General features: G+C 42.0%; 1 protein-coding gene across 2 annotated transcripts in view; it reads left to right on the top strand.

Annotated features, from left to right (window-relative positions):
* The window catches only part of LOXHD1 (lipoxygenase homology PLAT domains 1), a 209777-nt gene that overhangs the window by 135324 nt on the left and 60904 nt on the right, over positions 1-13549 (top strand). For both annotated transcript variants that reach the window (XM_044292627.1, XM_044292628.1), the window contains exons 19-23: positions 1197-1351; positions 3610-3770; positions 4393-4469; positions 4551-4747; positions 11516-11708. In XM_044292627.1, the coding sequence (XP_044148562.1) occupies positions 1197-1351; positions 3610-3770; positions 4393-4469; positions 4551-4747; positions 11516-11708 (783 nt within the window). The remainder of the gene's footprint in view (positions 1-1196; positions 1352-3609; positions 3771-4392; positions 4470-4550; positions 4748-11515; positions 11709-13549) is intronic.

Below are 13549 nucleotides of genomic sequence, written 5' to 3'. Positions count from 1 at the left end.
ATGGCACTAGTATTCCATACAAAAATCGAAGCATTCATTTATTTCTCTTATTCATATACTAGCAATAAAATGTAATCTAAGGTTTCAGACAAAACCTTGAAAAGATCTTGAAGAGACAATGAGTTTTATACTTGGTCAACTAACTTGTGTATCCTTAAGTCTTTTGACCAAACTTGATTAAATCAAGATAAATAGGGCTATCTCAATTCATTGTTTGTGGAGGAGACAGGGTTTGTTCATGATCACCTGTGTCCACATTTTTCCATTCCAGGAAAGAAATAATTAATTTGTGTGTTCCACTGAGACAGATTCTAAACATGACAGAGGAGTTTATACCTCGTTTCTAATCTTAAAACTGAATATATCTATGAGGACTATACTCTTATATATATACTATATATTCAGCACACCTATTAAAATTGATAATATAAAATCAATCTACTCCTATATTGATTAATATAAAAACCACAAAGAAAGATTAGAGTCTTTCTATTCACTAAAATCATCAAAACTCAAATACATTGTCTTATCTAGGCCTTGCGACATCTTCTTCTCACAAAACAGACTTAGGTAAACACTTTGGTATATATCGTAAACCTTAGGTTAGCAATTTCAGAGTAAAAAAAAAAAATCCTGAATTCATTCTGCCTTAAAATAAGACAAAATGGTTGTCCCTTAGGCTCATGTCCATACACTTATATAGGCCTTATAATTATGGACTTTATTCATACTCAATAGTTCTGACACCCTAGTGGTGGCTTCAGGCTGACAGAATTTTTTCTATGTGATGGGAAACAGGTATTTGGAGCCACGTATCAGAGGAATGGAGCTCTGGGCATTGGAAAGGTATATTATGAAATTTATCAGCGCTTGAATTTGGACCTAAAAACACATTTATGTTCATAGATGGAGGTGCACGTTAAAGGATACCTTCACTAGTTACTGAAAAGTTATGTAGTTGTGTAAAGCTAAGTACTTGTATTTTCCTTTGCACCTTAGTAAATTGCAGGTGAACGTTGACCTTCTAGGTTTCTCGAAGTGAAAGTCGATCCCCAGTGTGAATTGTCCATGGGGCGTTCACCAGCTGTCGTTACTGAATAATGTATCACTTGGGGTGTTTTGTGCGGTGTAGCCCCAATTACTACCAGAGCAGATATTGGGATCCTCATATAACTGATGTGTTTTGTCCTCCGCAGTGGCGAAGTATCGAGTGACTGTTCATACTGGGAGCGTGAGTGGAAGTGGAACGGATGCTAATGTCTTTATCTGCCTCTTTGGAGATCTGGGAGATACAGGGGAACGCTTCCTCATCGACTGCAAGAACAATATGAACAAGTTTGAAAAAGGCAATGTAAGTACAGGGGGCAGGAGGGCTGAGAGATGTGAGATATAGATAGATATTGATAGATAGATATTGATAGATGGATATTAGATAGATAGATAGATAGGTAGATATTGATAGATAGATATTAGATAAATATTAGATAGATAGATATTAGATAGATAAATAGATATTGATAGATATTAGATAAATATTAGATAGATAGATATTAGATAGATAGATATTAGATAGATAGATAGATAGATAATAGATATTAGATAGATAGATATTAGATAGATAGATAGATATTGATAGATAGATATTAGATAAATATTAGATAGATAGATATTAGATAGATAACTAGATATTGATAGATAAATATTAGATCGATAGATAGATATTAGATAGATAGATATTAGATAGATAGATATTAGATAGATAGATAGATAGATATTAGATAGATACATAAATTTGGCCTAAAACTACATCAGATTTTCACACAAGTCCTAATAGTAGATAAAAATGATTATACTTGGACATTTACTTTATGAGGAAAATGGTCCAATATCACATGTCTGTGAGTGCTAAAAGTATGTAAACCCTTATGATTAGCAGATAATTTGAAGGTGAAGTTAAAGTCAGGTGTTTTCAAACAATGGGATGACATTCAGGTGTGAGGGGGCAGTTTTAGGCTACTTTCACACTTGCGGCAGAGGAATCGTCAGGCGGTTCCGGCGACGGAACTGCCTGACGGATCCGTCAAAACGTATGCCAACTGATGGCATTTGTAAGACTGATCAGGATCCTGATCCATCTTTCAAATGCATTGAAATGCCGGATCCGTCTTTCCGTCATGTCATCCGGAAAAACGGATCCAGCATTTATTTTTTTCACATTTATTTCAGTCTGTGCATGCGCAGACCGGAAGGACGGATCCGGCATTGCGGTATTTTGAATGCCGGATCTGGCACTAATACATTCCTATGGAAAAAAATACATTTTCCGGATTTTTGGCCGGAGATAAAACCATAGCATGCTGCGGTATTATCTCCGTCCTGAACAGTCAAAAAGACTGAACTGAAGACATCCTGATGCATCCTGAACGGATTGCTCTCCATTCAGAATACATGGGGATAAAACTGATCAGTTCTTTTCCAGTATAGAGCCCCTAGGACGGAACTCCGTGCCGGAAAAGAAAAACGCTAGTGTGAAAGTACCTTTATTTTAAGAACAGGAATTTATCAAAGTTTGATCTTTACAACACGTTTGTGGAAATGTATCATGGCATGAAAAAAGATGCATCAGAAGAAGAGTTGTTGATGCTCATTAGGCTGGAAAAGGTCCACAGACAGACCACAGACAGAGCACAGACAGACCACAGACAGACCACAGACAGACCACAGACAGACCACAGACAGACCACAGACAGACCACAGACAGACCACAGACAGAGCACAGACAGACCACAGACAGACCACAGACAGAGCACAGACAGAGCACAGACAGAGCACAGACAGAGCACAGACAGACCACAGACAGACCCACTGTTCAAGTGAACAAGGATCCCCTCGCTGTCAGTCTTATGCCATCTGTATCTGTCATAGTCCCACAATGCATTGCTCTCTGGCAATAGGGACTAAACTAAATTCTGAATTCATCTTTAGACCTGAATGGAGAAAAAGATTTCATTGTGGAATGTTGTAAATTGTTGTTGTATGTATGGAGGAGATGAGAATTCATTGTTATAAAGCGGGGTGTCCTGCTCCTGGAACCCACTGTGATCTGCAGGTGAATGTTAGTTTTCCTGCAGAGCATTACATAGTGATCACTGAAATCAGTGAATTTATTATGCCCTCCAAAGACAGAGACGCTCTTTATAGCTGCTCTCTGCAACCTCTGTACATGTCTATGCAGATAGCTCCCCCTAGTGGTGACTGCAGATAGCTCACGTTATAGAATTTTATAAAGCTAGAAAAACAAGACTTTCTTATACAGAAATACTGTATTAAGAAAAGAATCAGCACAAGAATCTGGGCCTTAAAATGGAATGGTGGATATTATATTTTCACCCTTTACACATAGGATTGCCTAAACTGATACACTGTAGCAAAGCTTCAGCTGTGTAAACAGGCAATGTGTCTCTTTACATGCAGGCTTTTTAGGTGAGTAGTACCAACACGGGTGGTGGCTTTATTGGACATGCTTGATGTTGTAGTTCCCAGTAAGCTGCAGCCGGTGCGTCTATGTTATGTCTTGAAGTGGTATCAAGGTCCTTCTCTTATCTCCAGGCAGATGAGTTCATCATTGAGGCTGTGACTCTGAAGCAAGTGAGGAGGGTCCGCATTGGGCACGATGGGAAGGGTGGCGGCTGCGGATGGTATCTGAACAAAGTGGTAGTGAAGGAAGAAGGAAAACCTGAGACTGAAGCGATTGAGTTTCCTTGTAACAGGTAGGAGCAAAAAAAAAAAAAAAAGTAAATCAAATACTACAGTAATAGTTTTTATACTTAACATAGTTTTAAATAATTTTTGGCACCTTTTTTTTTTAATCCATATTTTAAAAAATCCTATAAACATTGTAGAGTTCAGTCTGGCCACTGAACCTCATAATAGATTGCTGATTTCTGTTCTTTAGTGATCATATCACAGCAGTCATCTCATTATAATTACAGTAACGATTACAGTGAGAGGTAATATCTATATATAGCTCACCTCCTCACCCTCCCTGCACAATGATCTTTGCCCAGGTCACAGAACATGCCCACAACACTCTTCCATTGACAGCAATGAGTCATTGAGTTCAAGTGGCTGCTGTAAAGCATATCCCATATGCTGTCAAAAGAAGATCAGGCAACATAGAACTAAAAAATATGCCACCTGAAAATAAAAAAAAAGACTATAAGAAAAAAAAAATTATCACTTTTTTGTTTTAATTGGCAGAAAAAGTGCAGGTGACACTTTCCCTTTAAGGGGTGGCATGAACCACATTATTCTTATGGCACTCCCGGTCCTATGTCTACACCTATGGTTCCATATGTGATGTTGCATTGTTTTAATATCTCTGTCTGACAGGTGGTTTGATAGGAATGAGGACGATGGTCACATAATTCGAGAGCTGGTCCCAGTGGGAGACTCGCAGAATCTGAGAAGTGAGTTTGTTCAGAGATTGTGAGGTCCCGGAGGATGAAGGCTCCTGGATGCTCTTATTAACCCCTCTTCTGCCCCTGTAGGTATCAGTTACCACTTCCACATTAAGACGGGAGACGTTAGTGGAGCCAGCTCTGATTCCAGAGTCTTCGTCAAGCTGTATGGAGAGAAAGGAGATACCAATAAGCAGTTCCTGCTTGTCTCTGACAACGACTTAGCTGACAACTTTGAGAGAGGAAGGGTGGACAACTTCACTATAAACACTATAGACATTGGGAAGGTAAAACCCCTTTTTCATTATCTCATTTCTGTGCAGCGAAATCATTGAAGTTACTTCATTGCCCCCATGACAGCACTTCCTGCCTTGTACAGTTCAGCACAATGTATGTACAGGTGAAACTCGAAAAATTTGAATATCGTGTAAAAGTCCATTTATTTCAGTAATGCAAATTAAAAGGAATTGCAATAATGTAGCTTAAAATTAAAATTTTGTGAAAAGGTTCAATATTCTAGGCTCAAAGTGTCACACTGTAGTCAGCTTAGGGCCCTTTCACACCTGCGTTATAGTCTTCCGGCATAGAGTTCCGTCGTCGGGGCTCTATGCCGGAAGAATACTGATCAGGATTATCCTAATGCATTCTGAATGGACAGTCCGTCCTTCAGGATGCATCAGGATGTCTTCCGTTCCGGAACGGAACGTTTTTTGGCCGCAGCAAATAGCGCAGCATGCTGCGCTTTTTGCTCCGGCCAAAAATCCGGAACACTTGCCGCAAGGCCGGATCCGGAATGAATGCCCATTGAAAGGCATTGATCCGGATCCGGCCTTAAGCTAAACGTCGTTTCGGCGCATTGCCGGATGCGACGTTTAGCTTTTTCTCAATGGTTACCATGGCTGCCGGGACGCTAAAGTCCTGGCAGCCATGGTAAAGTGTAGTGGGGAGCGGGGGAGCAGTATACTTACCGTCCGTGCGGCTCCCGGGGCGCTCCAGAGTGACGTCAGGGCGCCCCAGGTGCATGGATGACGTGATCGCATGGATCACATGATCCATGCGCATGGGGCGCTCTGACGTCATTCTGGAGCGCCCCGGGAGCCGCACGGATGGTAAGTATGCTGCTCCCCCGCTCCCCACTACTACTATGGCAACCAGGACTTTAATAGCGTCCTGGCTGCCATAGTAACACTGAAAGCATTTTGAAGACGGATCCGTCTTCAAATGCTTTCAGTACACTTGCGTTTTTCCGGATCCGGCGTGTAATTCCGGCAAGTGGAGTACACGCCGGATCCGGACAACGCAAGTGTGAAAGAGGCCTAATTGATCCATACCCCCTGAGCAAAGGGGACCTCAAAATTAAGACTTTGGGGTTTTCATAAGCTGTAAGTCATAATCATCCAAATTATAACAAATAAAGGCTTGAAATATTTCGCTTTGCCTGTAATGAGTCTCATATGTTAGTTTCACCATTTAAGCTGCATTACTGAAATAAATGAACTTTGTACAATATTCAAATTTTTCGAGTTTCACCTGTACTATAGACCATGTAAGGCAGTGTAATTTACTACAGTGGCTCATGCTTCCACACTTTTGTCCAACTTTTTACCATTTGTCGGTTCCCTTATTTTCCAACAGAACTTTGTGCCAAAATTTTGGGGCTGTTTTGCCGTAAAATGTAGCATCTTTGGCTACGCCCCTTTCCCATTTAGCCACACCCTTTCCTCTTAAGCCACACCCTTCGATGAGTAATGTGCAGTTCGATGCTAATTTAGCACCTAACTTCGGTAAGTTATGGGCTAAATGTGCCACATTGTGCCAAAAAAATGTGCCACGTTTTGCCAAAATTTGCCAAAGTTTCCAGAATTTTGGTGCATTTTTCAACAAGGTCTAGGCGCCTCAAATGTGGGCAAATGTCTGCATCCTGATTGTATCTGGTTTCAAATCCAATGAGAAAACTGACATGGGAACATAAAAGTGGGATTTCCACCTCCTAAAGTAAACGTAGTGGGCTAGGATATGCGATCACCTTATGATGGGTGGAGGTTCGTCCTCTGGGACCAGCACCGATCCTTAGCGTTCATTCATATCCGGTTGTTGTCCGATTGTAGAATGGACGGCACCCAAACTGGACATTAAGGAGTCATGGTCAATGGACCATTTCACATTTGAGACAGAGTTGCTGGCAGAGGAAGCTGGAAGAGCAGGGGTGCGCAGAGTGGCTTGAGCCCAACCTTGGTGCGTTGTCCGGATATGTGCCCCCTCACAGTAATATGCCCAGATATGTGTCCCCTCACAGTAGTTATGGCCAAATAGGTGCCCCCTCACAGTAGTTATGGCCAGATAGGTGCCCCCTCACAGTAGTTATGGCCAGATAGGTGCCCCCTCACAGTAGTTATGGCCAGATATGTGCCCCCTCACAGTAGTTATGGCCAGATATGTGCCCCCTGACAGTAATATGCACAGTAAAGTTCCCCTTTCACAGGCAGTAAAAAAAAAAAAAAAAAAAAATCCACATACTCACCTCGTTCCCCAGCAGTAGCAGCAGGCTACACAGAGCTTCCGGAAGGGGGGAGAAATGTTGGAGCAGGGAGCCGATGGACGGCTCTTGCTTTATCATTACAGGCAGTGGTCTCTGCTTCCTATGGAAGCAAGGACAGCTGCCAGAAAGCAGGACTTACCTCCCCCGTACCGGGACTGCGCGACAGCCACTGCAATCCGGGACTGTCCCACCGGATCCAGAACGGTTGGGAGATGCTGTCCCCTTTTCATAAAGTGATGAGGGAGGAGTAGAAAGGCCACTTGCGACAAAATGTTGTTGCATTGGCATTTAAAAGCCACAAACACTGATTTTGTGACTTTTTTATGCCACAAAAGTAGTGTATTGCGCTTAGTTTATCAGTGAATTTCCTTTTAAAGGTGACAGACTAAAAATGAATTTTAACTCTATGTAATTCTAAAAAAAAAAACAGTGATTCCCAGAAGTCATAATGGTGGCCGAATGGATTGTTATTCAGCTTTACGGGAAAGAAATTGACCATAGAGATGACCCAAACACTAATAGACAGAACACAGAGCAGCGTTAGGAATGTATTGGTACATTTATATATTATTTTTCAATTGATGGACATAAAAAGCCAATGAGAGAGAAAATTGGTCCCGGGCCTGTAGTGTCAGTGATCCTCTCCTGTTGGTTTTTATTTCCATTGCTGGATTATCACTCCACTGTATATAAGCTGCAGTATAGAAAGCTGCTTGTTTTTACATAACAGGCTCTAAATGAGAACCTCCAGGGTGGAAATCAGGGGCAGGGGATATTTAGTAGGTCACACCCAGGCAGCATTTCTTTCCAGTATCTCTCAGGTTGTTATTCTCTATGTGATATACGTCTCTGTACAGTGGATATAAAAAGTCTACACACCCCTGTTAAAATGTCAGGTTTCTGTGATGTAAAAAAATGAGACAAAGACAAATAATTTTAGATTTTATTCCACCTTTAATGTGACCTATAAACTGTACCACTCAATTGAAAAATAAACTGAAATATTTTAGGTAGAGGGAAAAAAACAAAAAAAAACAAAAATAATGTGGTTGCATAAGTGTGCACACCCTCTTACAACTGGGAATGTAGCTGTGTTCAGAATTAAGCAATCATATTCAAAATCATATTAAGGCCGAATGCACACGGCCGTGTTTGCGGCCGAGAGCGGGCCGTGAAAACCCTGCCGGGATTCCTGCTGACTGCTGGAGCGCACGGCGCCATGGGTTGCTATGATGCCGTGCCCTTAATGCAGCCGCTCCTGTACAGTAATACACTATACTAATGTATTACTGTACAGGAGCGGCTGCATGAAGCGCACAGCGTCATAGCAACCCATGACGCCGTGCGCTCCAGCAGTCAGCAGGAATCCCGGCAGGGTTTTCACGGCCCGCACTCGGCCGCGGAACACGGCCGTGTGCATTCGGCCTAAGTAGGAGTCAGCATACACCTGCCATCATCTAAAGTGCCTCTGATTAACCCCAAATAAAGTTCAGCTGCTCTAGTTGGTCTTTCGTGAAATTTTCTTAGTCGCATCCCACAGCAAAAGCCACGGTCCACAGAGAGCTTCCAAAGCATCAGAGGGATCTCATTGTTGAAAGGTATCAGTCAGGAGAAGGGTACAAAAGAATTTCCAAGGCATTAGATATACCATGGAACACAGTGAAGACAGTCATCATCAAGTGGAGAAAATATGGAACAACAGTGACATTAGCAAGAACTGGACGTCCCTCCAAAATGAATGAAATGGCGAGAAGAAAACTGGTCTGGGAGGCGACCAATAGGCCTACAGCAACATTAAAGGAGCTGCAGGGATATCTGGCAAGTACTGGCTGTGTGGTACATGTGACAACAATCTCCTGTATTCTTCATATGTCTGGGCTATGGGGAAGAGTGGCAAGACGAAAACCTTTTCTTACGAAGAAAAACATCCAAGCCAGGCTTCATTTTGCAAACACACATCTAAAGTCTCCCAAAAGCATGTGGGAAAAGGTGTTATGGTCTGATGAAACCAAGGTTGTACTTTTTGGCCATAATTCCAGAAGATATGTTTGGCGTAAAAACAACACTGCACATCACCAAAAGAACACCATACCCACAGTGAAGCATGGTGGTGGCAGCATCATGCCAAGGGGCTGTTTTTCTTCAGCTGGAACTGGGGCCTTAGTTAAGCTAGAGGGAATTATGAACACTTCCAAATACCAGTCAATATTGGCACAAAACTTTCAGGCTTCTGCTAGAAAGCTGAACATGAAGAGGAACTTCATCTTTCAGCATGACAACGACCCAAAGCATACATCCAAATGAACCAAGGAATGGCTTCACCAGAAGAAGATTAAAGTTTTGGAATGGCCCAGCCAGAGCCCAGACCTGAATCCGATTGAAAAGCTGTGGGGTGATCTGAAGAGGGCTGTGCCCAGGAGATGCCCTCGCAATCTGACAGATTTGGAGTGTTTTTGCAAAGAAGAGTGGCCAAATCTTGCCAAGTCAAAATGTGCCATGCTGATAGACTCATACCCAAAAAGACTAAATGCTGTAATAAAATCAAAAGGGGCTTTAACAAAGTATTAGTTTAAGGGTGTGCACACTTATGCAACCGTATTATTATTTTTTTCTTTTTCTTCTTCCTTCTACCTAAAAGATTTCAGTTTGTTTTTCAATTGAGTTGTACAGTTTATAGGTCACATTCAAGGTGGAAAAAGTTCTGAAATGATTTATCTTTGTCTCATTTTTTTACATCACAGAAACCTGACATTTTAACAGGGGTGTGTAGACTTTTTATAGCCACTGTATATCCAACCTTGTCTTTATTGATCTCATAGTCTTTTTGAATACCAGTGCATACCGTTCATATAGTATATGATCATGTCTGTTTTATGTCTTCATCAATATTGGCTGAATTTTATAGCCTGTCCCCACTGAGTTTGGCGCAGGTACAGCTTCTCTGCCCATGCCATCCACTGGATCTAACTGTATTTCCGGGAACACACCGCTTACTTGAACCTGCAGTAAGGAGTTAGAGTCTATTTTGTCCCTATACTGTGCAACGAAAAACTTTTTTGAAAACTATCAACATGTAGGCTTCCCAATATTGTCAGATATCAATATGGCCTAAACCCATGATGGCTAACCTCCGGCACTCCAGCTGTGGGCAACTACAACTCCCAGCATGCTCCATTGATTTCTATGGAGTTCTGAGAACAGCCAAACAAGTACACAACTTGGGAGTCACACGTAGTTTTACCACAGCTGGAGTGCCGGAGGTTAGCCATCACAGGCCTAGACCATAACAAGGAGCACATGAAGAAAACAAGATGGCGCACACCAAAAAATCACATGATTAAATCACAAAATGTTTTTAATATCTAAAAACATGATCACAAAAACCCATTAAAACCCATTAAAAACAACATTATATACTTACACCTCCCTCCTCCGACAACATCTACCCCCGATAAGGTCCTATCTATGTGTGAGACAAAGTGCAAAACCAATAAAGTGAGAAGTGCATATAAAGTGCAAAAGTATGAAGCGAGTGACACCAATATTTTGTGTTTGATTTTAGCTTTACCAGTGTTTCAGCCTTTCTATATTTCTCCTTAGATACTTTGCATCACAAATTGGCGTCATCGATCATTTATTTCACTCACTTTATTTGGCTCTTTATATGCACTTGTCACTTTATTGGTTTTGCACTTTCTCTCACATATAGACTTCTCATGAACTGTTGTTTTTAATGTTTTTTTGTGATTATGTTTTTGGATTTGAATTCCATTTTTGCGATTTGAACATGTGATTTTCTGTGTTCGCCATCTTCTCGTCTTCTTCTGCTCCTTGTTATGGTCTAGTGTAGGAGTTTGTGCACATGGCTAGCACCCTCTTTTCTTTAAGAATGTTTTGTGATATATTTTTGTCATACACTACATTAGATCTCGTTATGTTGAGAATTTTTTTTTCCCTTCTGTTTTTGTATTGCATCGGGACCTTACCGATTCTATCTTCCTTGTCTGATTTTAGCACCAGATAACTGAACCTTTTCCTTTACTAATATTTCTGGATAGAGCCGTCTCCAAATTACCCTGCATACTATGGACATTACGGCATTCCCAGAATGACCATTTAAAATACCAATACAAAGATTTTTGAATCCCTACCAGGCTAAGCTACAGCGCCCCCCGCTGCTCTGACTTTTAAAACTGCATTTATTTGCCATTACTGGAAACACTTTAGCTTTTATTGCTTCGGGTTTTATTTGCTTGGTTTCCAATAATGTGATTCTGCACGGCGCTCCAAAGCTTTCCGACGTCAATAGCCCCGCTATATTGTAGCATAAGTTCAGCAAAGCAGAGATGGGTCTAATCCATCGACCAGAACCTCACAGGACATGCTGGGACTTATAGTACTACATCAATCGATTGGTGTAAATCTAGGTGATATGCTTTAGATGGCAAGCTCTGGGGGTCAGAATCCCTTATAGTTTTAGCATAAGGTCTTTCACGTAAGTTATAACGTCTTCCAGATCAATAAGCTGCTCATCGGACACGACAACGTGGGGATCCGCGCCGGATGGTTCCTTGCTAATGTGGTGGTGGAAGTTCCGGCACACGGCAAAAAGTACATGTTCCCCTGCAACCGCTGGCTCTGCAGGGATGAGTGCGACGGCAAAGTGGAGATTGAAGTCTACGCCAGTGAGGTGGTCGACATTGAGAAGCGTAAGTTGGGCGTTTTAGAGTGTCCCCTGTGGAAGACAGATAATCAATTCATTCTTGTTTTTAAAATCTTTGCTTGCTGTCTTTGAATGATAACTTTTATTGTTTATTTTAAAGGGGTTGTCCTATTAGGGCATTTGGACACCATGGATGGGGGCGTCACCTGCTCGGGACCCTCCTCTATGAGTCAGAATAGGGAACCAATCTGTATGAGTGCTCCTGTTCTGATGGACTCTAGTGGTCCTTGCGTCATAAGGGCGGGCTATTTATCTGAATGGCCGTCATGCACTACTACATTTCCTCTGCAGAAGAAATGCCTGGCTGGCCACAGGTGTCACACTTTGAATAGGGTTGTCTTTGATAAGACAGCCCCTTTAAGAGGCCAAAATTTTTAATTGTATTGCTGAGAGAGATTTCTAACCTCTGGTACACTGCTCCAAGTCCCGCATATAGACACATATAAAAAAAAAAAAATCTGTTTGCCTGCAGCCACCACTAGAGGGAGCTTGAGAGCTGACTACATACTGTTTTAGTATTGAGGTCAGTGTGTAACCAGAAGTTCCCGCAGACTGACGGTATTTTATTTCTAGGACTATGCAGGGAATTTGGAGCTTTGTATCAGAAAAGTGATACCCCGACCACTATAAAGATATAATAAGAATGTATTTAGCACAGAATTTTGGATCTTTTTAGGTTAAGAGAACAAAATGAGGTGGACATTCCCTCAAAGCTTTATTTACTAAAACCAGATAACCCCGTTTTAACCATGGAGATGAAGTGCTAAGCAATAGCTACCAATGAGTCCTGTCACAGATTTTGCCAAATGTGTGAAGAACTTGAAGAACATAGCGTGCACCAAATTTATACACACTTACAGTGCACACTGTTTACTCCTGCCTTGATAGTCTTGAAAAAAACAAAACAAAAGTCATAAAATGTACTAAAGACATGCGGATGGGCAGACTGGGAACTTAAGGTGGCCATGAAAAAAACTAAAAGTGGCCCCCTGTTATAGGTGGCTCCAAATTAACAGAAGGCGGGGCAAAACAGGTAGGCAGGGCCAACATATGTAGGCAAAGACAACAGTAGTAGGTGGGGCCAGAAATACCATATTGCAGAACCAAATACCGCCCCCGCAGAACCAAATACCACAGTGAAGCACAAAATACCGTCCCTGCAGAACAAAATACCATAGTGAAGCACAAAATACTGCCTCAGCAGAACCAAATACCATAGTGAAGCACAACATACTGCCCCAGCAGAACCAAGTACCATAGTGAAGCACAAAATACTGGCCCAATAGAACCAAATACCACAGTGAAGCACAAAATAACTCCCCAGCAGAACCAAGTACCACAGTGAAGCACATAATAACTCCCCAGCAGAACCAAGTACCACAGTGCAGCGCAAAATACTGCCCCAGCAGAACCAAATACCATAGTGAAGCACAAAATACCACCCCAGCAAAACCAACTACCACAGCGAAGCACAGAATAGCACCCCAGCAGAACCAAGTACCACAGTGCAGCGCAAAATACTGCCCCAGCAAAACCAAATACCATAGTGAAGCACAAAATACCACCCCAGCAGAACCAACTACCACAGCGAAGCACAGAATACCACCCCAGCAGAACCAAATACCACAGTGAAGCACATAATAACTCCCCAGCAGAACCAAGTACCACAGTGCAGCGCAAAATACTGCCCCAGCAGAACCAAATACCATAGTGAAGCACAAAATACCACCCCAGCAGAACCAACTACCACAGCGAAGCACAGAATACCACCCCAGCAGAACCAACTGCCACAGTGAAGCACAAAATACTGCCCCAGCAGAACCAAAT

This window comes from Bufo gargarizans, chromosome 1, assembly GCF_014858855.1.
Source record: "Bufo gargarizans isolate SCDJY-AF-19 chromosome 1, ASM1485885v1, whole genome shotgun sequence".
In the NCBI taxonomy this organism is placed as follows: Eukaryota; Metazoa; Chordata; class Amphibia; order Anura; family Bufonidae; genus Bufo; species Bufo gargarizans.
This window is presented reverse-complemented; position numbering and strand designations above follow the sequence as displayed.